Raw genomic sequence first — 23,781 nt, 5'->3', positions numbered from 1 at the left:
CCTTTACTCTCTCTCTCTGTCTCTCTGTCTCTCTCTCTCTCTCTACATCTGTGTGTGTGTGTGTGTGTGTGTGTGTGTGTGTGTGTGTGTGTGTGTGTGTGTGTGTGTGTGGTTCATGACGCCTTCCATCTGTTTCCCTTCACCACTCCACCCTGACACACAGACCTGTTTTCATAGCTCAGCCGCCGTCGGTTTAACTACGACCTCCGTATTGGACGTGGTTGTATAGAGTATCAACCATAGCCTAGCACTAGATTAGACCTGGTTTAACTACAGGCCTCAGTTAAGGACATGGTTTGTACGACTGAAAATGGCAGTAACAGTATCCTAGCGCTACATTTAACACTGTTTAATGAAGCCTGGAACAAGCTCCACATCTGACTGTGTGATAAACGCAAAATCTTGCAATTGCAAAAGCAATGTTACAATTCAATCAATAAAATACAAATACGATCATTTATATTTAAACACACTTTAACTTTAATATTTGAACGCAAAGCTAGCATTGCAGGAAAATGTCGTCCTTTAAGTAAGAGTGAAGTAACCCAGCAAATGTAGTTATGGTCCAACAACCAACAAAAGAACGGCAACCGTCGTGAATCGTCTCCGCCATGGCCTTCTCCCCCACTGGAGGAATATCATAGCTGTCATCTGAGTGATTCCATCCAAAGTAGAGACTGGTTTTGTCTTTCTTCTGAAGGGTCTCGGAACAGCCGTCCCATGAAGACCTATTCTCTTTGTTTACCCAGTAAAACCAGCAGGAGGGGAAACGTCTGGGTGGGACTGAACCATCTCAACCCCGTCCCATTGGTCTGGTTTGAAAGTTTGTAAGGGACGCAACGCTGTTTGACCTCTTCTTCAGCTCTAGGATAGGTTATAGACAAACTAGGAAGGCCTGGTGGTCCAGCAGTGAGGGATGAGAGGTTGGAGGAGGTGGCACCAGGCCATATGGATCCTAATAAGAAAGCACCAGAAGATCTTCTTTTCATTCCAACGACAGAGTGGGTATTTACTGTAAAGCTCTCTAAGTGTTACTCCCACTTTCTGTCAACAAATTTTATTGAAATCCAAACTTTCAATAAAACTCAGCTCCAGGTTTAACCAGCGTCCAAACGTGAGATTTGAACCAATAGTGAGTTCTGAACTCCTGTTGGAAGGTCCACGTTTGTATTCCTCAGAATCCGGAAGCCAGTGCGATAAACATCAGTGATCCCTTCAGCCTCCCCAAACCAAACCATCAAACAAACACAGGAGATAGCAGAGCCCAGGGAGGAGGAGGAGAGAGCTGAGGAGGAGGAGGAGGAGGAGGGGGGAGGGGGGGAGAGAGCAGAGGACAGGAGGAGGAGGAGGAGGGAGAGAGAGAGAGCAGAGGACAGGAGGAGGAGGAGGGAGGGAGAGAGAGAGCTGAGGACAGGAGGAGGAGGAGGAGGGAGAGTGCTGAGGACAGGAGGAGGGAGAAGGAGGGAGAGTGCTGAGGAGGAGGAGGAGGAGGAGCAGAGATAATAAAGGAGGAGGAAGGGGGTCTTGGTTCACAGAGTTCTTGGCTCCCGGCTGTTCGGCTCACAAGGTCTGGGGTCCTGTGATGTAAACAAGAAGCAATTACCCGCGCGGAGCCCGCCTCCCGGCCAGCAGAGGAGGAGGATGTGTTCTGGCGCCCAGCACACAAACCGACTGCGGGGAGGAGATTTATCACCAGGGCCCGACGTGAGGACATCCTAACATGGAGATGACACAACCCAAAAGAGAATCCTTAAGAGAAAACCAAAGGGAGGCAGCCGAGGTGAGAGCTGTGCTTCTGTCCAGCTCAGCGCGCTGCCGGGTTTACCACGTCGGTGAAGACTCACGCTGCGGTCCGCTTCTAGCCTCAGGACCTCGGTGTCCCGCTTCGGGGAAAAGTAAAGTTTCCCAGATGGTAAGAACCATGTGCTGTGGTTCTCTCTGCTGGAGCTGAGGTGATGGTGGGCTGTGTCAGACCCTGACCTCTGACCTCACGGGGGTGATGGTGGTGGAGGACTCACTCCTCCTTCCTCTCTGTAACGACACCCCAAGACTCACTCCTCCTTCCTCTCTGTAACGACACCCCAAGACTCACTCCTCCTTCCTCTCTGTAACGACACCCCAAGACTCACTCCTCCTTCCTCTCTGTAACGACACCCCAAGACTCACTCCTCCTTCCTCTCTGTAACGACACCCCCCCGGTCACAGCCCAGTGCAGTACAAGACGCTGTAGTGTAAGAATTGAAGTGGCCTGGCAGGTTAATATGAAGCAGAACACACAATGGTGCTGGGCTGATGGAATAGTGCTTTTATTTTTAGGGCCCAGATCTCATTACAACGTAGGGGGCCACAAAAATGTACCTTTTAACAAGTTTTTCATGGAGAGGCATAAAAATCAATATATGAGATGGTAGGCTGTACCAGACCCACGGCCATAAACGGGACGCAACACTGGGCAGGACGGGGGGGGGGGGGGGGCATAAACAAAACCTTAACACTAAAACACTGGGTCTCATTATTATTATTATTATTATTATTGTTTTTCACAAGTCTGAGGGTCTCACACACACACACACACACACACACACACACACACACACACACTCCCTGCCAACATCAGGACCGCGGAGTAGCCCACTAGCTTCCACAAAAGACTCACTTGTTCAGAGTTCACCTGGACCCTGCCTTCACTTACCAACAGTACTCAGCATTGTGCAGCATCTCACCCTAGCTGTCACTGTTGTATACAGGGAATGGGTTAACCTAGTGGTGGTTAGTGTATACAGGGAATGGGTTAACCTAGTGGTGGTTAGTGTATACGGGGAACGGGTTAACCTAGTGGTGGTTAGTGTATACAGGGAATGGGTTATCCTAGTGATGGTTAGTGTATACAGGGAATGGGTTAACCTAGTGGTGGTTAGTGTATACAGGGAATGGGTTAACCTAGTGATGGTTAGTGTATACAGGGAATGGGTTAACCTAGTGGTGGTTATACAGGGAATGGGTTAACCTAGTGATGGTTAGTGTATACAGGGAATGGGTTAACCTAGTGATTGTTAGTGTATACAGGGAATGGGTTAACCTAGTGGTGGTTAGTGTATACAGGGACTGGGTTAACCTAGTGGTGGTTAGTGTATACAGGGAATGGGTTAACCTAGTGGTGGTTATACAGGGAATGGGTTAACCTAGTGGTGGTTAGTGTATACGGGGAATGGGTTAACCTAGTGGTGGTTAGTGTATACAGGGAATGGGTTAACCTAGTGGTGGTTAGTGTATACGGGGAATGGGTTAACCTAGTGATGGTTAGTGTATACAGGGAATGGGTTAACCTAGTGATGGTTAGTGTATACGGGGAATGGGTTAACCTAGTGATTGTTAGTGTATACAGGGAATGGGTTAACCTAGTGGTGGTTAGTGTATACAGGGACTGGGTTAACCTAGTGGTGGTTAGTGTATACGGGGAATGGGTTAACCTAGTGGTGGTTAGTGTATACGGGGAATGGGTTAACCTAGTGGTGGTTAGTGTATACAGGGAATGGGTTAACCTAGTGATGGTTAGTGTATACAGGGAATGGGTTAACCTAGTGGTGGTTAGTGTATACAGGGACTGGGTTAACCTAGTGGTGGTTAGTGTATACAGGGAATGGGTTAACCTAGCGATTGCTAGTGGTTGGCACTTTTTCTTTACAAATGTTTTATGAACATCCTCACTGTACCGACTGTGATATATTATTGTTTCTCTTTCTTCTGACAAATGTACTTAGTGTAAGTCGCTGTGGATAAAAGCGTCTCCTAAACGCCCTGACTGTAAGTGTAAGAGTTAAAGGACACACTGAGCTCACGCAGTATAAAAGAGTTGCTTCCATGTCGCAGAATAATATGACAGGCTGCGATAAACAGCCCCAGTTCAACCGGGGCTCAGGTGGAGACGCGGGACCAGTTAGCATGTCTGCAATGCAACGGAAATTACCTTCTGGGAAACACACACACGCACACGTCTATTTTTCTCATTATTTCACAGAAGATTGATGTCTTGCCTGAAGGACTTACTGTCCTGTTAAACCTAATCCCCATTTAGAAGTTGTCTGTTCAGAGTGCTAAATGGTTTACTAAATCAACAGCTGCCGTCTTCTGCCCTTTTGCTGAGCATAATGAGAGCGTTCTCTGTGTCGTCGTCCATCATCTCGCCACTCGTGCGCCCCGCATCGTGTTTCATCTCACCTCCCTCTCCGCCGCAGCGTTCACTAGATAAAGTGTACTAGATGTATTCACTTGCATGTAGAAAGACGCCAGCTATTTAGGGGTGTTAGACATGGGATTGATCCAAATTGCTTGGAGTCTCTCTGCCACATCAGCCTCTGTCAGGAGTGTCTTCCTAAGTACTCCCATTAGCTCTTGGTGGAACGCTTGCGTGAGATGAAAGCCTAGTCTTATCCTAGCTGTCTTTGTTGTATACAAGGAGTGGGTTAACCTAGTGATGGTTGGTGCTTGGCACTTGTTTCTATGAACATCCTTCCCACCCTGACAGCGATATATTGTTGTTTCTCTTTCTTCTGACAAATGTACTTAGTGTAAGTCGCTGTGGACCAAAGCGTCTGCGAAACGCCCTGAATGTGAGTGTAGTTCAGGTAATGAACTGTGTGCTCATGATCCTCCTACTGCCCATCACGGCTCAAACACAACGTTGTTTGCTGACGCTGCTGCGCTCACCTTATGTAATAATGCAGAAATACAAAGGCCTTGTTTACACGCAGTCTGAACTGCCCCTCGGGTGGTTGTGGGACGGCGGTCCGAGAGGGGCCTGATGAACTGGGAAGGTCGTTTTACTACACAACGTTCCTACAACGTTCCTGCGTTACTACGATGTCACTACGGTAGGAAGCGTTCTGTGAAGCTCTCGCCTCCGGCTGGGAAACCAGAGTTCACCTCCTGCTCCTCCCTGCAGCCCGGTGAGGAGCGCTTCAGGAGACGTGATCAGAACCATCAGTGCTTGGGGGGGTGGGGGGAGGGGGCGTGGGGGGGGGTTAAGATGTGCCGCGGTCCAGACATCAAAACAATGGCTCCCTCTGAGGGAAGCGGAGAATCCGAAGCTTTTGTAATGAAGTAGACTCGATAAAAATGTTAAACGTTTAACCTTTTTTTTTTTCACACAGAAGCCTTTTTTTCTTTTTTTTCTGAGGAGAACCAACCTCCAACCGAGGTTGGGGCAGACGGAACAGAGCAGGAGTGCGACTACCTTTCAGACGTTGAACGTGATTGGCTGGGCCGTACGTAGGGCTGCAGCCGTACAGAGAAATCAATGGCTGCTGCAGACGGACCTTCAACTGAGGAAAAAGCAAACTTGAAAATCAGTTTGGCCTCCCAAGGCTGCGGGGCTATTAAAGTCTCCATGTCCGTTTGTTATCGCACACAATTCTCAGCGCCTTTGCATCAAGGCTGGCAGATTGTAGTGTTATTCTGCACCGTAGTTCTTCCAATCAGGCGCCGGCTGCCCCTCCAGGCTGCCTGCGGCCGGCTCCTCTGCTCCCTCTGGGTTGAGCTCGTCCAGCTCCCCGTTACTTTCCACCTCCATCTCGGCCGTCCTCCTGCACGTGTACAGAAGCCACACGCACACACACACGCACGCACGCACGCACACACACGCGCACGCACACACTGTACACACAAAGTGCAAACAAGGCACATCCACTTAACTATTTACGCAGTGTGTCTAACAATATGTGGACAAAGCATTATATATTTACCATTTGCAATGGGCACATGTGCACACACAAACACACACAATAAGGCAGCCATAGCAACCAACGTGGTGCTTACATATGGTGACAAGTGAAGCGATCGGGGTGGGGGTATTGTGTGTGTGTGTGTGTGTTTGTGCATTACAATCATCTTTTGAGATTAAACAGAGGCCAGCGGCTGAACTGAGAGAGAGAGGCAAACGGAGAGGGAGAGAGACAGACAGACCGAGAGAGAAATACACGGAGAGGGGGAGAGAGAGAGAGAGACTTTCTCAACAACAACTAGCTCCAGTGTTAAAAAAAGGAGCTACTGGTATTTCTTAGGTTATTTTCCACGTTTGACCTCCACACACACACACAGACAGTGAGTCTGAAAAGTGTCCTCAGTTGATTCAGCGGGGATAGCGCTGGCTTATGGGAGCATTTGTACTAAATATCCACTCTGAATTCACACAACCACTTCGGAAACTGGGAATCCAATTAAAGTCGCGGCGTGTGAGATTGACCTCCTCCCAGTTTGGTAGGAGTGAGAATTCAGAATTCAAACTCCGTCACAGAGTTCCGTCCACTGGTCCTATGAACATCCTTACTGTACCGACGGAGATATAGCGCTGTTTCTGTTTTCTTCTGCAAAATGTACTTATTGTGAGTCGCTCTGGATAGAAGCGTCTGCTAAACGCCCTCAATGTAGATATGGATGTGACACACTACAGAGGGACCTATCGCAAAGTGTCTGGACTCTCCTCTCAGCGGGACCTGACTCCTGACTCTCTATCTCTCTCTCTCGTCCGCAGGTCGTAAGTTCATCATCGCCAACGCGCGTGTGGAGAACTGCGCCATCATCTTCTGCAACGACGGCTTCTGCCGCATGGTGGGCTACACGCGCGCCGAGATCATGCAGAAGCCCTGCACCTGCAACTTCCTGTACGGACCCAGCACCAAGCGCATGGCCATCGCCCAGATGGCCCAGGCCCTGCTGGGGGCGGAGGAGAGGAAGGTGGAGATCAGCCTGTACCAGAAGGACGGTGAGGAGGAGAGCATGTGTGTGTGTGTGTGTGTGTGTCTTTAAGACCAGCTGCTGGTCCTGGCACGCGCCTGGCCCTTTAAGACCAGCTGCTGGTCCTGGCACGCGCCTGGCCCTTTAAGACCAGCTTCTGGTCCTGGCATGTGCCTGGCCCTTTAAGACCAGCCGCTCTGTGGTGTTGTTGGTGCCTGGCCCTTTAAGACCAGCCTCTCTGTGGTGTTGTTGGGTGCCTGGCCCTTTAAGACCAGCCTCTCTGTGGTGTTGTTGGTGCCTGGCCCTTTAAGACCAGCCTCTCTGTGGTTTTGTTGGTGCCTGGCCCTTTAAGACCAGCCTCTCTGTGGTGGTGTTGGTGTCTGGCCCTTTAATACCAGCCGCTCTGTGGTGTTGTTGGTGCCTGGCCCTTTAAGACCAGCCTCTCTGTGGTTTTGTTGGTGCCTGGCCCTTTAAGACCAGCCTCTCTGTGGTGTTGTTTGTGCCTGGCCCTTTAAAACCAGCCTCTCTGTGGTGTTGTTGGGTGCCTGGCCCTTTAAGACCAGCCTCTCTGTGGTGTTGTTGGTGCCTGGCCCTTTAAGACCAGCCTCTCTGTGGTGTTGGTGCCTGGCCCTTTAAGACCAGCCTCTCTGTGGTTTTGTTGGTGCCTGGCCCTTTAAGACCAGCCTCTCTGTGGTGGTGTTGGGTGCCTGGCCCTTTAAGACCAGCCTCTCTGTGGTGTTGTTGGGTGCCTGGCCCTTTAAGACCAGCCTCTCTGTGGTGTTGTTGGGTGCCTGGCCCTTTAAGACCAGCCTCTCTGTGGTGTTGTTGGGTGCCTGGCCCTTTAAGACCAGCCTCTCTGTGGTGTTGTTGGGTGCCTGGCCCTTTAAGACCAGCCTCTCTGTGGTATTGTTGTTTTCTATGGGAGACGTGCAGCTGCAGTGTTTAGTCAACACATGGTGCTTTAACATTTGCCTGTGGTGTGTGTTTCTGTGTGTGTGCTGTATTTTCTGTCTCTGTGTGTGTGCTGTTTTGTGTGTGTGTGTGTGTGTGTGTGTGTGTGTGTGTGTGTGTGTGTGTGTGTGTGTGTGTGTGTCTGTGTGCGCTGTATTGTATTGTCGAGCTGGTAGAGGTGAATGGTTCTATCATTAAACCCCCAGCAGCCTCAACAGAACCTTTCATATCTTAAAGGAGCCATGACGCGCCACCAGGTGTGGTGTGATTGGCCGTTTTGGAAATCAGCATCAAGACATCACAGGTGGGCGTGTCCACCTAGATGTGTGACGGACAGATGAGCACCGTCTGCTACGGTCCACTGGGCGGGCTGGTAGACTGATCTATCCAGACGCACACATCTAGGTGGACACGCCCACTTTCTGCCCCTAATGATGTCATAAGGGGCAGATTTTCAAAACGGCTTGTAAAGGCTAATCACACCACACCTGGTGGCACGTCACGGCACCTTCAACGTCTTGTTTGTTTGGGGAGGAGTCTGTGGGTCATGTGATGGTGTGGTTCATGTGATCACGTGGTTCATGTGATGGTGTGGTTCATGTGATGGTGTGGTTCATGTGATCATGTAATCCTAATAATATTATAATGTCATATAAAATAGTGCGACCAGTTGCGTGACGACCAGCAGCACTGTCCGTGATGACTGGGATGTTCCTCCAACACCAGCAGACAACAACAGGAGGGAACCCCTCAGAGAGACACACACACACACACACACACACACACACACACACACACACACACACACACACACACATACATACATACATATACATATATATATATATGTATATATATATATATATATATATATATATGTGTGTGTATATATATGTGTATATATATGTATATATATATGTGTGTATATATATATATATACACAAACATAAATATGCACACACACATGCAAATGCATACACACATGTGTGTGCAGGGTATAAACATGATTGATCAAAGAATCTGAAGGCAGGAAGGGGAAAGTCCTTAGACCCAATGCTGCTTTTACACCGAGCGAGAGAGAGAGAGAGAGAGAGAGAGAGAGAGAGAGAGAGAGAGAGAGAGAGAGAGAGAGGGGTAGAGAGGCATTCAGATAGAGCAGATGCTGTTTGCTCTTTGCTGATAACTCGTGTACACACACATGCAGACACACACACACACACACACACACACACACACACACACACACACATACACACACACACACACACACACACACACACACACACACACACACACACACACACACACACACACACACACACCACAACCTTCGGTAATCTGCCGTGGATATAACAAAGTGTCTCGTAAAAGGTTCTCTTCCTCTGCTTTCTCCGGACGGACGGAGGAAGTCCAGCGTGCCAGCGGAGCGTTTCCATGGCGGCGGTACACAGCTGTCCCGTTTATAGTGGGAGCGCTCCTCCTTACTGGAACCGACGAAAGGTCAGAGCTGAGCGGAGCCTTTTACAACAAATAAGACGGAGGCACTCCGCTGACGTTCACGACCCCCCGTGATTTACAGGACCCCTCTGAGAGAAGATGTTTCACCAACAGAGCCCAGATCTGTGGACGGTGCCCTGACTCCACCAGTTAGCCAGCGGCGCTGCATCGCGGCGTTGAGCTCAGACGTACATGAGTTCTTTACCACATTAAGGCCCTGTCCCAGATTCTCCCCCTTCCCCTAGATTTCAGCCCTAACCCTAGATTGTGTGCATTCCCGCGAAGGGTTAGGGTTAGGGTGAAGGGGTAGGGGTAGGGTGTCTCAATACTTAAGGGAGCAAGGGGGACTGTTGTTTTTAAAATCATCCCTTGAACGCTAGCCAGCTCGGGAGCTGACTTGCAGCTAAGGGCACTCAGAGCAAGTGTTCTTGTTAAGGGGAGAGAAATGGGACTGGGCCTAAGTCTGTTTAACGACTTAGGCCCACTGTTCTCAGTTTAATGTCACCATGCACACAATCACGCATACTGAAACTAAAACAAACATTTATTGTCCTAAAGAGAGGTAGGCATGAATTGGTTCCATGCGTGTTGTTGGAGGTGTGTGTCCTGTTATGGTGTGAGGTTTGAACACTAGAGAGCTCAGAGACGTCAGGTGACCGGTGACCAGTGTGTTGAAGTGTGAGGCTGATGTTTCGTTTAAAGCAGTTCTTTATTGGAGCAATGAAGCTGAGCCACAGCTGACAAGACTCAACACAGAACACACACACACACACACACACACACACACACACACACACACACACACACACACAGAAACACAGAGAGAAACACATACACACACACACACACACACACACACACACACACACACACACACAGAAACACACACAGAAACACCACCACACATACACAGCCACATAAACACGCACCCTGCCTCACAATGCCCCCCATGTCTGACGCAGTGTTTGTGATGTTGCCATGGCGCCCATAGAGAGGCTCTGGTTGTCATGGGACCAGCAGGTTGGACGGGCAGACTGCTGCTGCTTGTCCTGCATCTCATCCCTTCATCAGGCTGATGAACACATGAACTGACAACATTTAGCTTTTTGGGAGTCAACAGCTCTAACATCGGTACGATTCAGACTGTTAGTATCTTCTAGAAGACTGCCTTGCAGGGCTACATGGTTGTGTGTGTGTGTGTGTGTGTGTGTGTGTGTGTGTGTGTGTGTGTGTGTGTGTGTGTGTGTGTGTGTGTGTGTGTGTGTGTGTGTGTGTGTGTGTGTGTGTGTGTGTGTGTGTGTGAGCCAGTGAGGGTGTGAATGGCTGAATGTCTCCCAGCATGACCCTGGTGACTTTCCATGACACATCTAGCTTTTCTGGAACACACACACACACACACACACACACACACACACACACACACACACAGTCTAAGGTAACCCCAGTGGGCTAGAGAATATCCTGGAGACTCCTCATCCATAATGCACCGAATAGAAATACTACTCCTCCTCCTCCTCCTCGTTTCCCTTCCCATAAGCAGAAGGAAAGATAATAATTTTCTTTGGCATTGCAAACTTTGACAAAGCTTTGGTGTGTGTGTGTGTGTGTGTGTGTGTGTGTGTGTGTTTGTGTTTGTGTGTGTGTGTGTGTGTGTGTGTGTGTGTGTGTGTGTGTGTGTGTGTGTGTGTGTGTACCCTATACGTGCATGTTTTGCTTTCGTTGTTAGTATCCAGCTATCGCAGTGTGATATTGATACTTGAATGATTTCAAGTGAAACGTATTTACTACTGTCCACAAAAGTGTATCAGAGCTCAGTCTCACTAAGGACAATGTCGCTATATTGGTGTTTGTGTTCTAAATACTGATTATTGATTTGAGTTGAGTTGGTAGAGTCAGAAAACAACACAACACTAACAATCTTTACTTCAATTTACTTTTAATAGCATGCAATTGTTCTTAGACGATTCAGAGAGTCGATGTAATTATCATTCAACTTCTTTTGGGCAGATATTCATCATTGGAAACAGGCGTGGTCATTGAGGCTGGACAGAATGATTATTGCTGATTCCCTCTGGTGCCGTTTCATTAGCTACGCTGATTAAAGATTAGGAGATTACGGTCAATCCAAGTGGTTGAATTTGACCTCTGAATTACCCGTGCCTTGTGACTTTGTCTGTTACAAAATGGAGCTTTGTGTCCCACGAAGACATTCACACGATGCGTTGTGTAGAAATCATTTGGTCTATCTATTTCCAGCCCTGCTGGTCAGCCAATCAGAGAGAAGCCCAGGGTGGCCCGTAGCCGTGGGAACCGGCCTCCTCATAGTGGTAGGGGGTCCATCAGACCGGTCCAGTCCTCTCCGTCTCTCAGAGCGCCCCCCCCCCCTCTCTGTCTCTCTGCTCCCCATCAGAGCAGGTCGTTCTGTTGCAGTTAAAAAGAGAAATGCAAAATAGTGTTATGTTGTGTATGTTATGTTATAGTTATGTTTCTGTTGGTCTTCCCTGTGATGTGTGTGTGTGTGTGTGTGTGTGTGTGTGTGTGTTTTGAGCGGGGGGGGGGGGGGGGGTACTGATTACCCAGCAGCGGTGGGTTGCTATGCGTGAGCACTTAGACACCCACTGCCTCACAGGAGACACACACACACACACACACACACACACACACACACACACACACACACACACACGCGCACGCGCAGGTAATGCTGCAGGCGTCAGCCCACACATAACAGTAAATACCGTCCATTTATTCTTTGTGTTTTGTCCTTGATGGTCAGAACATTTTCAGCCATTCTACTGTAAAGGAGAGGGGGGGAGGGGAGGGAGGGAGGGAGGGAGGGAGGGGGAACCATGAGGGTGGACACATGAGGGTGGACACATTATGAAGCATCGGGGGAATTGTGGCTTGAATGTTGTTGTTCTGCTTCTATCATGTTATGCTACACACACACACACACACACACACACACACACACACACACACACACACACACACACACACACACACACACACACACACACACACACACACACACACAGGGGGTCTTGTGTTTTGCAGAGCACCTTGGGATGAGTTCTGAGGTGTGTGTCCATGCGTGAACATTTACTCTCACTGACGCACAATCTGTTGAGTTAAGCGGCTTTGAGTGTGTTTGTCTGTGTGCGTGTTGTGTGTGGGTCTGCAGATTGATATGTGTACATCAATGTGTGTGTGAAACCTGTGTGTGTGTGTGTTGTTTTCTTGAAGAATAAATCTACGCCCGGTGTGTGAATGTACTTCTTTAGTCTTCAGTCATGTGATTTGTTCGTAAACGTAACATGTAATTCTACGCAAGGCTCTGTAGAAAAAACAAATTCAACTGTTCAGAATGAAGACATGGGGGACAAAATGTATTTCTCCTCTCGTGGGTCACAACGTTGTTTTGTAGCCACTTTTCCAACATCTTCCAACATAAGAACATTTTGTATTATGTTGATACTTCTTTGGCAAAGGATTGAAGCCGGATAAATGATGAAATAGTACAAACTGAAACCTTTGCGCTAGCATTTTGTTGTTGTTCTATCCACATCCTGTTATAAATGAATCGTTTCTCCAAAAGTCTCTTTAGATGAAAGCATCTGCAGAATGATTCAATTGTAATTCTAGTCCTGATTCTATTAAGAACTCTGTCGTTGTCCCTGTGATAGGGCGTGCTGCTCTGCCGAATGCGAGGATGTGATGATGATTGCGGGGGGAGATGGTTTAAGAGTTATTTTCAAACTAGGAACACGCCACTTCTTGCTGTTCACTGCTTAGTTTAGTTTGACACTGGAAAATATGTGCTTTTGAAAACGGGTCTGCGCTGCAGCTCAGCCCCCCAGCAGCAGAACATCCTGACCGTCGCTCTCTTGTGTCGCCACCGCCCTCAGTCTCACTGACACTCACCGTGCCCCCCACTGAGAGGTCCTCGTGGGCTGTACCTCTGTAGTACCACAGTTCACACACAACACAACATCCTGCAGCGTTGAGGCTTACTCTGATGTTTTCTTTGTCATGTCTTCCAAGCCTTAAAGTAAAAGCGAAATGGGTATAAATGTCTGGGTAGGTATTTGATTTATTTTCAGTTCCCTTCAACTGTTTTCCTGAAACGACATGGCATTCAAATATCTCTCTCCCCTGATGTGAATAATGCAAATAAGAGCCGGCCTCTGTGACAAGTGGAGCACAATGGCTCCGGTCCTCGTGTCTCGGAGGGTAAAGAAATTCAAAGACGACAAAGCTTGTAAACACTTAACTGCACACTGAAGTGGTACAATGCGTTGTATAGAGAGGGTGTGCATTACGTCTCGTATGGGTGTAGACTACGTCTGGGTGTGGGTGTAGACTACTTCTAGGTAGGGGTGTAGACTACATCTTGGACTGGGTGTGGGTGTAGACCACATCTGGGTGTGGGTCTAGACTACGACTGGGTGTGGGTGTAGACCACATCTGGGTGTGGGTCTAGACCACGACTGGGTGTGGGTCTAGACTAGGTCTGGGTGTGGGTCTAGACTACGACTGGGTGTGGGTCTAGACTATGTCTGGGTGTGGGTCTAGACTAGGTCTGGGTGTGGGTCTAGACTACGTCTGGGTGTGGGTCTAGACTACGTCTGGGTGTGGGTCTAGACTACGTCTGGGTGTGGGTCTAGACTACGACTGGGTGTAGACTACAGCTTTCTGTTCTAAGCCAACCATGCCTGGTCCCGTATGCCCCTGGTGATGATGACCTCATGCCCCTGGTGTTACCGTAGTAACAGTGAACGGAGGAGTCAGGATGTAGTGTTCAGTGTGAGTTGCTGTAACGTGTCTTTATGATTCCTTCCTGTTTACCTGAAGGCGTTGTGCTCCTCCTGCCCTGGCCAGTGTTTACCACTCAGACCTCCCAAACACAATCAATACATTCAAACGGATCCTCAGCATCCAGCGGGCGGACAACATGGACCACACTGTGAGCTACTGTGTTTAAAAAGACCAAAGTCAAACAGGCGAGCTGCTAAATGAGTAACCAGGCAGGACGGATTATCAAAAGCACCACGGTCATATTGCTAGAATTCTTAATATTTGATGAGAATGATTTTAAATCTCATCGCTGTGTGAAATGCACAGCTTAAGCGGTCGGACGTGTTCAGTACAAAGGCCAGGGGCCGGGCTGGCTTCATCCTGGACCCAATTAGGTTAAGCTATAGCCTTCTATTATGTCCCTTTAACGCTAGCCCAGGGAATCCTGCTCACCTCATCGGTTAGTTTCAAAACGTCTCTCACACAAAGAGTCCTGGAACGGTCCCTCTCTCTGCTGGCACTTTTCAATCTAGCTAAGGGGCAACTAGGTCTCTCTCTCTCCCTCTCTGGCTCACTCCCGCTCTCTCTCTCTCGTTTTCTCGCTCTCTCCCTCTCTCACATACCATCAGAATAGCTTTATTGCAGTGTGTCCCCTGTATGCATCCATCAGCACAGCGCCACTGCTGGACTGTCAGCGCCACTGCACCGCCACATCGATTTTTTTCTAAGGCTTGTGATAAATATCAAAGAAATAGCTGAAAATTAACATAAAAGATTAACTTAGTTTCTGCCAAGTTCAAGGCACATTGTCACAATGATCTGGTCTCAGCAGATACCTTGACTCTGTTGGTTGTTATGTCATATTTGGATGCTCAATCTGTAAATTTTTCCCAAAAGAATCTCACCAGGAGTAACCATTTAAAGGGTTATTTTTAAAAATTTTCTTCCGGGGGGGAATGCCCCCGGACCCCCCTAGCATTGCTAGGTTACCAATTCACAGCATCACAAAAAAATGTAGGGGTTTATTGTCATGGAAAATACACATTAACATACATTACATATACACATTAACATGGCACAAGCAGATGAGAAATATACAGGAGAAAACCAACAGTTAAAAAGGTCAAAGATGAAGTGAAATATAAACTCTGTACAAGCAGAAGCCATCAGGTAAAGGTCAGGAGTGAGTCAATAACTCTCACTCTATCACCTCCCCCCCTCCTCCCGCCTCGCTGTGTCTCTGCTCCTCAATGTAACACATGCTTGTGAGATCAGCTTGTTGCCATGGATATCTGGCACCTCATTAAAAATCACAGACGCCAAAAGATGGGGTGAAAACAAAGTGTTGAGATTAGTGTTTGATACTGTCTTTTTGTGTCTTTGATGTGGTATCATTTTAGGAGGACTCTAAAGTCCTGCAGGTCAGCTTGCTGAATACCAATGCGTTGACAGTATCTCAGTGTGTGCTGACCTTCTGGGATGCCGATTGGTCCAGGCTGCCGTGGGTCGGTCACAAGCGCCGACCTTGAAGCCTGAGAAGCCTTCGTACTGAAGAGAAGCTTCCTCTGATGAGCTCAGTGGCTTCAACTCATTAGTGAGAGAGAGAGATACATATCGTGTGTGTGTGTGTGTGTGTGTGTGTGTGTGTGTGTGTGTGTGTGTGTGTGTGTGTGTGTGTGTGTGTGTGTGTGTGTGTGTGTGTGTGTGTGTGTGTGTGTGTGTGTGTGCTGAATGGAAACCTAAAGTAACATGACCAGGGGTATCCCGTCCGACTGTATCAGATTTAACACACACACACATACACACACACACACACACCCTTTGTTTCCCTGAGGTCAGAGGCTCTCTGTGTTGTTCAGACGGTTCTGTTGATCAACGGGACGAAGGAACGGCATGAAGGTGGTCTGAAGTTATCAGAAGAACTTGGGAGAAAAGCTTAGAGATGAATCTTAAAGATTGTTTGTTAGATCAACCCAAACCATCAGAAACAAAACCTTATCTCTGAGCTGAATGAAGGGGTTTGTGTAGTACTGGACGTGATCCAACCGTCCGAGAGATCGGGTTCACCCCCTCATCATGATGTCACCTGCAGTGGACATGGATCCATTCATCCATTCATCAAGTGGGGAAGGTGAACACAAACTTGTACCCTGAAGGCATGCAAGGGTCCTATCTGCCCTATGAGGAGGCAGAGCTGTTGTGAGAGTAGGTCACACTGGTGTTGATCAGGTATCGTGTGTCCGGTTCCAGCGCTACGCCCTGGTTGGCGTTCCTCCATCATGGAAGCTCCTTCAAACTACGGCACCTTTTTCTCCATTTCTTTCTCCCACTATTTATAACTTCAATTACAGAGTTCTCCATTCATCTCGGTGGCTGCTCTGCTCGCCTCATACCAAGTACTTAAAGCATCCGTTTTCTTTATAGCGGTAATCACCGCGTTACGGAGTGCCAGTCTCACTGAAGAATCCACGCACGCTTACAGCTCAGGATTACCTGTCTGTCTGCGTTCTCAGGTGCAGAAGGCATTACTGAGTACAGCAAACGTGCTGCAAATCTCACCACAGGACGTGAAGACAGAACGTTCCTATTTGACCTCTTTCCCCGCTCCTCTTACGTTTGATGCCAGATCAATTTACTTGGAGATGTCAGATGACAGGCGTGAGATTCTCTCTAAGTGCTGCAGATTGCACTTCAGTTCACTGCTCACCAGCCGTGGGTAGTGAGCCCTCTGTCCTAGCCCCTGTCCTCTTCCCTGCTCTCACTGGTCCCAGACCAGTGGTTTGTTCCGGATGTCCTGGTGACAGATTGTTCCTGGTTCTAGTCTTTGGCCCTGTCCCAATCCTCCCCCTTCCCCTAGCTCTGAGCCCTAACCCTAGACTCTGCGAGTTCCCGTGAAGGGGTGAAGGTTGTCCCAATACTAAAGGGAGCAAGGGGGAGGGCTGTTCTTAAAATCACCCCTTTGTTTTAGTTTTAGTTTTGTTTTGTTTTATTTCTTTGTGCAAGATAAACAAGATCAAAATAACAAGATAAAAGATGCACATAGATATACATAAATGCACGGGTGGGACAGAAGAAACCCCAGAGGGCTTATAAAGGATGCCCACCTAACATTAAATTACAATAAGGTAAGGTAAAGAAATAAAGAACAAATAGGGAATGAATAAAAAAAAAAAAAATTAAACAAGAAGACAAAAACAACTACAAAATCATGATTCAAATGTAAAATACAAGTGAAATTGAAGTGCTTATGTTCAAAAAGCAGAATAAAGAAATAACTGACAAGGAAAAATACAATATAACAGTCAATATGTTAATGTGTTATCGTAAGCTTGAACCCTAGCCAGCTCGGGAGCTGACTTGCAGCTAAGGGAGCTCAGAGCCAGTGTTCCTGTTCAGGGGAGAGGAACGGGACGGGGCCTGAGTCCGTCCAGTGAGCATCAGAAGAGGTTCAGATCCCTAACGAGTGTTCTCAGCACCGAGCAGGACTGCCTGCCAGCAGGAGTGGTGTCTCATCACATCTGTGTGTCTCATCACATCTGTGTGTCTCATCACATCTGTGTGTCTCATCACATCTGTGTGTCTCATCACATCTGTGTGTCTCATCACATCTGGGGAAATAAACGGTAAGCCACCACTGTGCACCGTGAACAGATCCAAACGTGACACGGGCGGTGAGTGAACGGGCGACGCCTCCCTCATTCGCCCTCATTGGCCGTCAGCCCATCGCCAAGGTGCCCTCGGACGCTGCTATTGGTTCGTATGTCCGCCGCGTGGAGCCTGGCTCTTAGCCCGTCCCTCAGCAGGCCGCCGCCCCCCCGCTGGGTCTCGTGTGTGCGTCTCGCCCCCCCCCCCCCCCCCGATCCAATGGTGGTCAGGCCTGAGCAGAGCAGGAAATGGACGGGGAAATGGGATACTGATGTGTCTCTGAAGACCACAGGGGGCCGCCGCGTGGAAATGGAAAAACAATGTGAGAATACGCAACACTGTGTGTGTGTGTGTGTGTGTGTGTGTGTGTGTGTGTGTGTGTGTGTGTGTGTGTGTGTGTGTGTGTGTGTGTGTGTGTGTGTGTGTGTGTGTGTGTGTGTGTGATGTCATGTCAGATATGTACCTGTGCGTGTGTGTGCTAGAGTGTGTGATGTCAGATATGTACCTGTGTGTGTGTGTGTGTGTGTGTGTGTGTGTGTGTGTGTGTGTGTGTGTGTGTGTGTGTGTGTGTGTGTGTACCTGTAGTGTGCGTCTCAGCATGTCCGGTGTTGAGTTACGAGGTGTGAGGTGGTGCGCGGTGCCCTGCGGAGGAGAACGCTCTGTTGCCGTTCTCTCAGCAGGGGGCCGCCGGGGTGAGATGTTCCATCACCAACGCAGACGCTCTCCTGCTCACAGCGGCCCTCTGCGGCCGCCTGGGGGTCCTATCTGAGTCTGTGTCGTGTGTGTGTTTAACATAATGAAAGAGATAACGCAGCAGCTGAATAACTGTGTGTGTGTGTGTGTGTGTGTGTGTGTGTGTGCTACTGACAAACACATAATAATAATTACTATTGTAATAATTCTAATTATTATACTAAACAAATCTCTTCAAATATCCCTATATATATATATATATATATATATATATATACACTGTATATACATGCACAGTATAGGGGCCAGTGTCCCCGCGGCCCGCTGTATACTCCAGTGCGTTCCCACAGAGCCTAATGCGTCAGCGTGGGTCTGCTGGCCTCTCCAGCGCGCCGTTCAGAGAGAGGTCTAGAACGGAGGGCACTCCGCTGTGGCGCTCACACTCTCATCACTCACCACTCGTGGTTCCCCCTCAAACGGAAACACCACGCATTCAGTCCTCCTCTCTCCTCCTCTGGTTGAGTGGCGTGCAGCCCTCCTGCGTCTCCATGGCGACGCTGCCCCGTCGACGGCGTGTTAGTCTTCAGTCCGTTCACTGTTACCACCGTCCGCCACGCCCCTTTGACCCCGCCCAGGAAGTAGACCGCCCCTCCCCTGTGACCCCGCCCAGGAAGTGGTCCCTAACGTAACCCCGCCCTGTCACTCACAGAGCCCTTCTCTGGCCCGAGGTGGGGCCTGGCCCTCACGTTACACATTACTCACATGGTCTCTGTCTGTCTCTGTCTGTCTCTCTCTCATTCTTTATGTCTCTCTGTCTCTGTCTGTCTCTCTCTGTCTCTGTCTGTCTCTCTCATTCTGTCTCTCTCTCTGTATCCCTCTCTCCCTCTCACCACAACACACAAGCACACTCCCTGTACCCCTCTAACTCAGCAGCCTTCATAGCGCTGTACTCCTCCCTGAGGTTTTATACTCTTTGAGCAACGCTGATAAAAGAGAAAATGTGCTCCCATAATCCTTCAGCAGAGAGTCATGGATCACTGGCTGCGGTTGGTTCATATCGTGTCTGCAGCGTCCCAGAGCAGGCTTCACAACATGTGTTAAAGTTAGCGTTATCTGCTAACCATGTGCAGCCTGTGGTGTTAACTAGGCAGGGTTCACAACATGTGTGTAAACCTGCCTCATACAAGTAGCCATGACTCTTATCCACCACTGGCCCTTTAAGTGCCAAGTACTTGTCTCTAACTAATGGACACAGTAATGTTTCTCTGACACAATTAGAGGCTACAGATCTTAAACTGTTAGTAATAATTGTTTGGCGCTTTAATGGCCACTGGTTATAAATGCACTCCATTTACCATTTAGTCCATTTAAACCCTCCAAGTAATGGGTTTAAACCACAGATAAAGGCCTGCCTCCCCTTATTATTAGTGGCCTCTATCTGTGATTCTGGGGATGGGTGAGGCAAGGGGTGACCGCATGATGCTCTGGAAGGCATGAGTGCAGATCCGGTCCCATCGTGCTCCAAAAGGCTCCAACTCCAACCACCCCTCGAGAGAAGTTCCTCCAGATCAGTAGTCCAGTGCTACAGCCATGATCTCTCAGGGAGCGGTGTGTCCCTGCTGAGTGTTATAGGCTGTTCCACCCCCCCCCCCCCCCCCCAGGCCCAGCCAACACCTTACTGACTCATCAAGAGAATAAACCCTGGTGCTTTCTGCCCATTAATGGGAGAGTGGGTCTTTGGATCCTTCAGAGATGGGTGAGGATCAATGGCTGGTTGATGGGCCCTCTCTTTGAGTGGTGGTAGCAGTGTTGGTCGTTCAGGGGAGCAGGTACTGAGGCTGGTGAAGTGCATCTCAGCCCTGAGGAGTTCTTCCTGTCCACGGCAGAGCCAACAGCTGGTTGGTCCACTCCGAGGTAGGGCCACCCTGGCGGCTGGTTTTGCCAGGATAATGTTATCATCTGATGGCGATTTCTCTTTCACAAACTGGTGTGTCAGGTTACCCAATTCCCCCCCCCACGCCGTAATGATTTTGGATTGCTTCGAGGGACCAGCCCATTCAAGGCCACGGCGGAACTCTTATATTGATGAAGCCGACGGTTTCATTCATCACTTGGTGGCGTGACCCGAGCGCGTTCATCCAAACACAACGTGGTTACCATCCTGCACGGTGACGCTCTTCCTGTGGATAGTCCTCCCCAATATTTAAAAGAGTCATTGTGATCGATTACAGGAAAACAAACCCCCTGTAGAAAGACTGCATCCTCGGACACTTTGCTCCGAGCCCCGTGGGCTCTGTGCCTTTCTCTTGCCTTCTGAGCCCTGCCCTGCCACGCCCCCCGCCCTGCCACGCCACAACCCCCCACCCCGCCCTGCCACGCCCCCCCACCCTCCCACGCCACGCCCCCCCACCCCGCCCTGCCACGCCTGCCCCGCCCGTCCGACCCCTGGACCGCTCCGGTTGATCCTCATGATCGGGTTTCATAGATCATAAAATAACCCAATTACAGAACCCCTTTGAGTCAGGGCCTTTAATGGTACAACGAGCGCGGGGTCTCGGCTGCTTCGACAACGCTCGGTAAGATAAGAAATGCTCCCTCGTGACTCTGTGAGGACACACACTCATGTGTCCAACCCTCTCCCTCACCAGACAGACGTCTCACTACTCCTACGTGGCTTTGTACACACTCGGGTTGCACTCACCCCACTCATCATAAAATGCACCGTTCCATTGCAGTCAACGTACTATATCGTAATATATCATACTAATATATCGTAATATATCATACTATCATCCAGTCAGAGAATGTTAGACTTTGGATGTTCATAAACCGACTAAACGCTAACATGTCTAACATTCTCTTACGGTTTATAGGTTCATATATAATACCTTTATGTTATCAGATGGGAATAATTTCCTGTACCTACAGATTAAATCAAACACGTCCACAATGTCCTGATCAACGGCGTGATGGACGTGGTTGGAATGGGGCCGATGTACTGAAGGGGCGGACGTGAGCGGCCCGCTGGGCTGCTGCTGTTTGTTCAGGTGATGGATGGTGTGGACACGCCGCCGCCGCCGCCGCCGCTGCAGAAGTCTTTTAGCGAGATGTTTAATAGCACAGCTCAACTAATGATGCTGAACGCACCACATCACATCAAGACAGCAGCCCCCGTTCTCTGTGTGTGTGTGTGTGTGTGTGTGTGTGTGTGTGTGTGTGTGTGTGTGTGTGTGTGTGTGTGTGTGTGTGTCTGTGTGTGTGTGTGTGTGTGTGTGTGTGTGTGTGTGTGTGTGTGTGTGTGTGTGTGTGTGCGCCCAGGGCTTCCCCATCAGGCCTTAATGGGCCTGTTTGCGTTCCCAGCCCGTCCAATCAGAACCTCCCCATCACTCACCCAGCAGCGTGCAGCACACGTCCAATAAGGGGGCGGGGCCGAGACGCACGCACGGCGCCATGACAACCGCAGCTGGGGGCGGAGTCTGAGCACCAGTGTGTGTTTGTGTTGGGCCGTGTTCACTCACACACTCGTGAGGCTATCCCATATGGAGAGCTTCACTTCGTGGCCGTTACAATGAACACTAACGTCCTCATCCCACAACAATTAGCTTCAACAGCAGTAATGATGTCACTATTTTACATAATATAGAGATAAAAGAGAGTTTAAGAATCAGCTGAACATCAGTCTTATCTTTCCACTGCACATTTCTCCATGGCCTAAACACGCACGCACGCACGCACGCACGCACGCACGCACGCTCACACACACACACACACGCACACACCCCTCTCTCCCCTGAGAGAGCACTATTGACTCTGGACCTTCTGAGGCTTTCTGATACTGGTGGTCAATACTCTCATGCATCACTCTAAGGGGGAGCGATGGACGTGATCAATAATCAATCAATGAGGACCGAGTTGAGAGGATCCAGAGTGAGGAGGGATGTGATGAGGACGCCACGGTCAGCCCACGTGGAGCAAGGCTGGGGTCACGACGAGATGGATTAGAGTCTGAACGGGGCAGAAGGGTGACGGGTGCACCGGGTGAATCTGTGGTGCGAACTAATGTCTTTTTTTAATCTTGATTCATTTCTGAATCGATGGACACATCCCGGGTGCAGGGGGCAGAATGTCGATAGCTCTCGTGTGAGCACACGGCCGCTTTGTGCGACTGGATCCAACCGGTTCATTAAGGGTTAACGTTGCCTCTCAGCGATATTAAAGATGATCTGTGACACACATTCATGCACGTGCACACACACATGCACACTGACACATACGCACATAGAACTAGGCGTAGTAATAGAGGTGATACTGTGGGTCCCAATCTGAGGAGGTCTGACAATGAACACTGTGTGTGTGTGTGTGTGTGTGTGTGTGTGTGTGTGTGTGTGTGTGTGTGTGTGTGTGTGTGTGTGTGTGTGTGTATGTGTGTGTGTGTGTGCGTGCACGTGCGTGCGTGCGTACTTTATGAAGCATGGTTGGGAAGAAGGGCAGCTTCTTCTCTGTTCTAATCGTGTGTGAAACGAGATCCCATGATGCATCAGTCCATGATCAGCCTCTCGGCAAATCGGACCAGAATTGCTTTTCTCCTCATCTGAATATCTTACCTGACCTACTGAACAAAACCAGGGATTCAACATTGGCAACCAAAACAACCTTCTTTTGTTTCGCTCGAAGTAGGTCACACTACACTTGTGCTGCAAGTGACACCTCACCCGTTAACCACCTTTGGGTTGACCTTTGACCTTCCAGCACTGTTTACAGTGTTTCCAAGCAGACATTTGCAACCCACCCTTCGGTGTTGAGTGACAGCCAATCATGTTCCAGCGTCTCCTGCATGCTGCCCCAATATCCGTCTCCTCCCTCGCCGTCCCAAAGCGAGGTTCAGTTCGTACAGACACCCTTTGACCTGGCTTTGTGTTACATGGGACTGACCCCATGCATTATTCTCCAGGGGCCCCGGGCCCCGGCCCAGCTTAAGGTTCCTGGGTACCTGGTGCTCAGGTGACGCCATCTCCTAGATTGAGTTGGATTCACTCTAGGAGACGGAGTGTGTGTCTCTGGCCCCCAGCTCCTCATCCGTCTTGTCTCGGTCGGCTCTCTGAGACACAAATCAAATCTGTCTCTGTTCTGTTGTTTTGGAAATAACTTGTTTAGTACACTGGCTTATTAGTCATGTCTACGTTGATGAATTGGAATCTAGTAAGCATAAAATGACACCGTCAGAGAAGAAGAATTATGAACGCTTTTTGTTCTCGCAAAAAAAAGAGAATTCTGTGCTGAGCTTTAATCAAATTGTTTTAATATCGTCTGGCTGGATTTTAAACACGGGCTGGTGTGTGTGTGTGTGTGTGTGTTTGTGTGTGTGTGTGTGTGTGTGTGTGTGTGTGTGTGTGTTTGTGAGTAGTGGGATTGGTGTGTGTTTGTCGGTTCTGTGTATGCATGTTGGTGAGTGTGTGTTTGTTGGTC

The 23,781-nt window shown here is 49.1% G+C and overlaps 1 protein-coding gene across 1 annotated transcript in view; it reads left to right on the top strand.

Moving 5' to 3' along the window:
- Positions 1-4,801: 4,801 nt before the first annotated feature.
- Positions 4,802-23,781, top strand: part of kcnh2b (potassium voltage-gated channel, subfamily H (eag-related), member 2b) — a gene marked incomplete at both ends in the record, with an annotated part of 104,682 nt that continues 85,702 nt past the window's right edge. The window contains 2 exon segments of the mRNA XM_084485513.1: positions 4,802-4,946; positions 6,530-6,760. Of these exon segments, the coding sequence (XP_084341639.1) occupies positions 4,802-4,946; positions 6,530-6,760 (376 nt within the window).

This window comes from Micromesistius poutassou, assembly GCF_964030765.1.
Source record: "Micromesistius poutassou genome assembly, chromosome: 21".
NCBI lineage: Eukaryota > Metazoa > Chordata > Actinopteri > Gadiformes > Gadidae > Micromesistius > Micromesistius poutassou.
The sequence above is the reverse complement of the archived record's forward strand: the minus strand, read 5'-3'. Positions and strand labels throughout refer to the sequence as shown.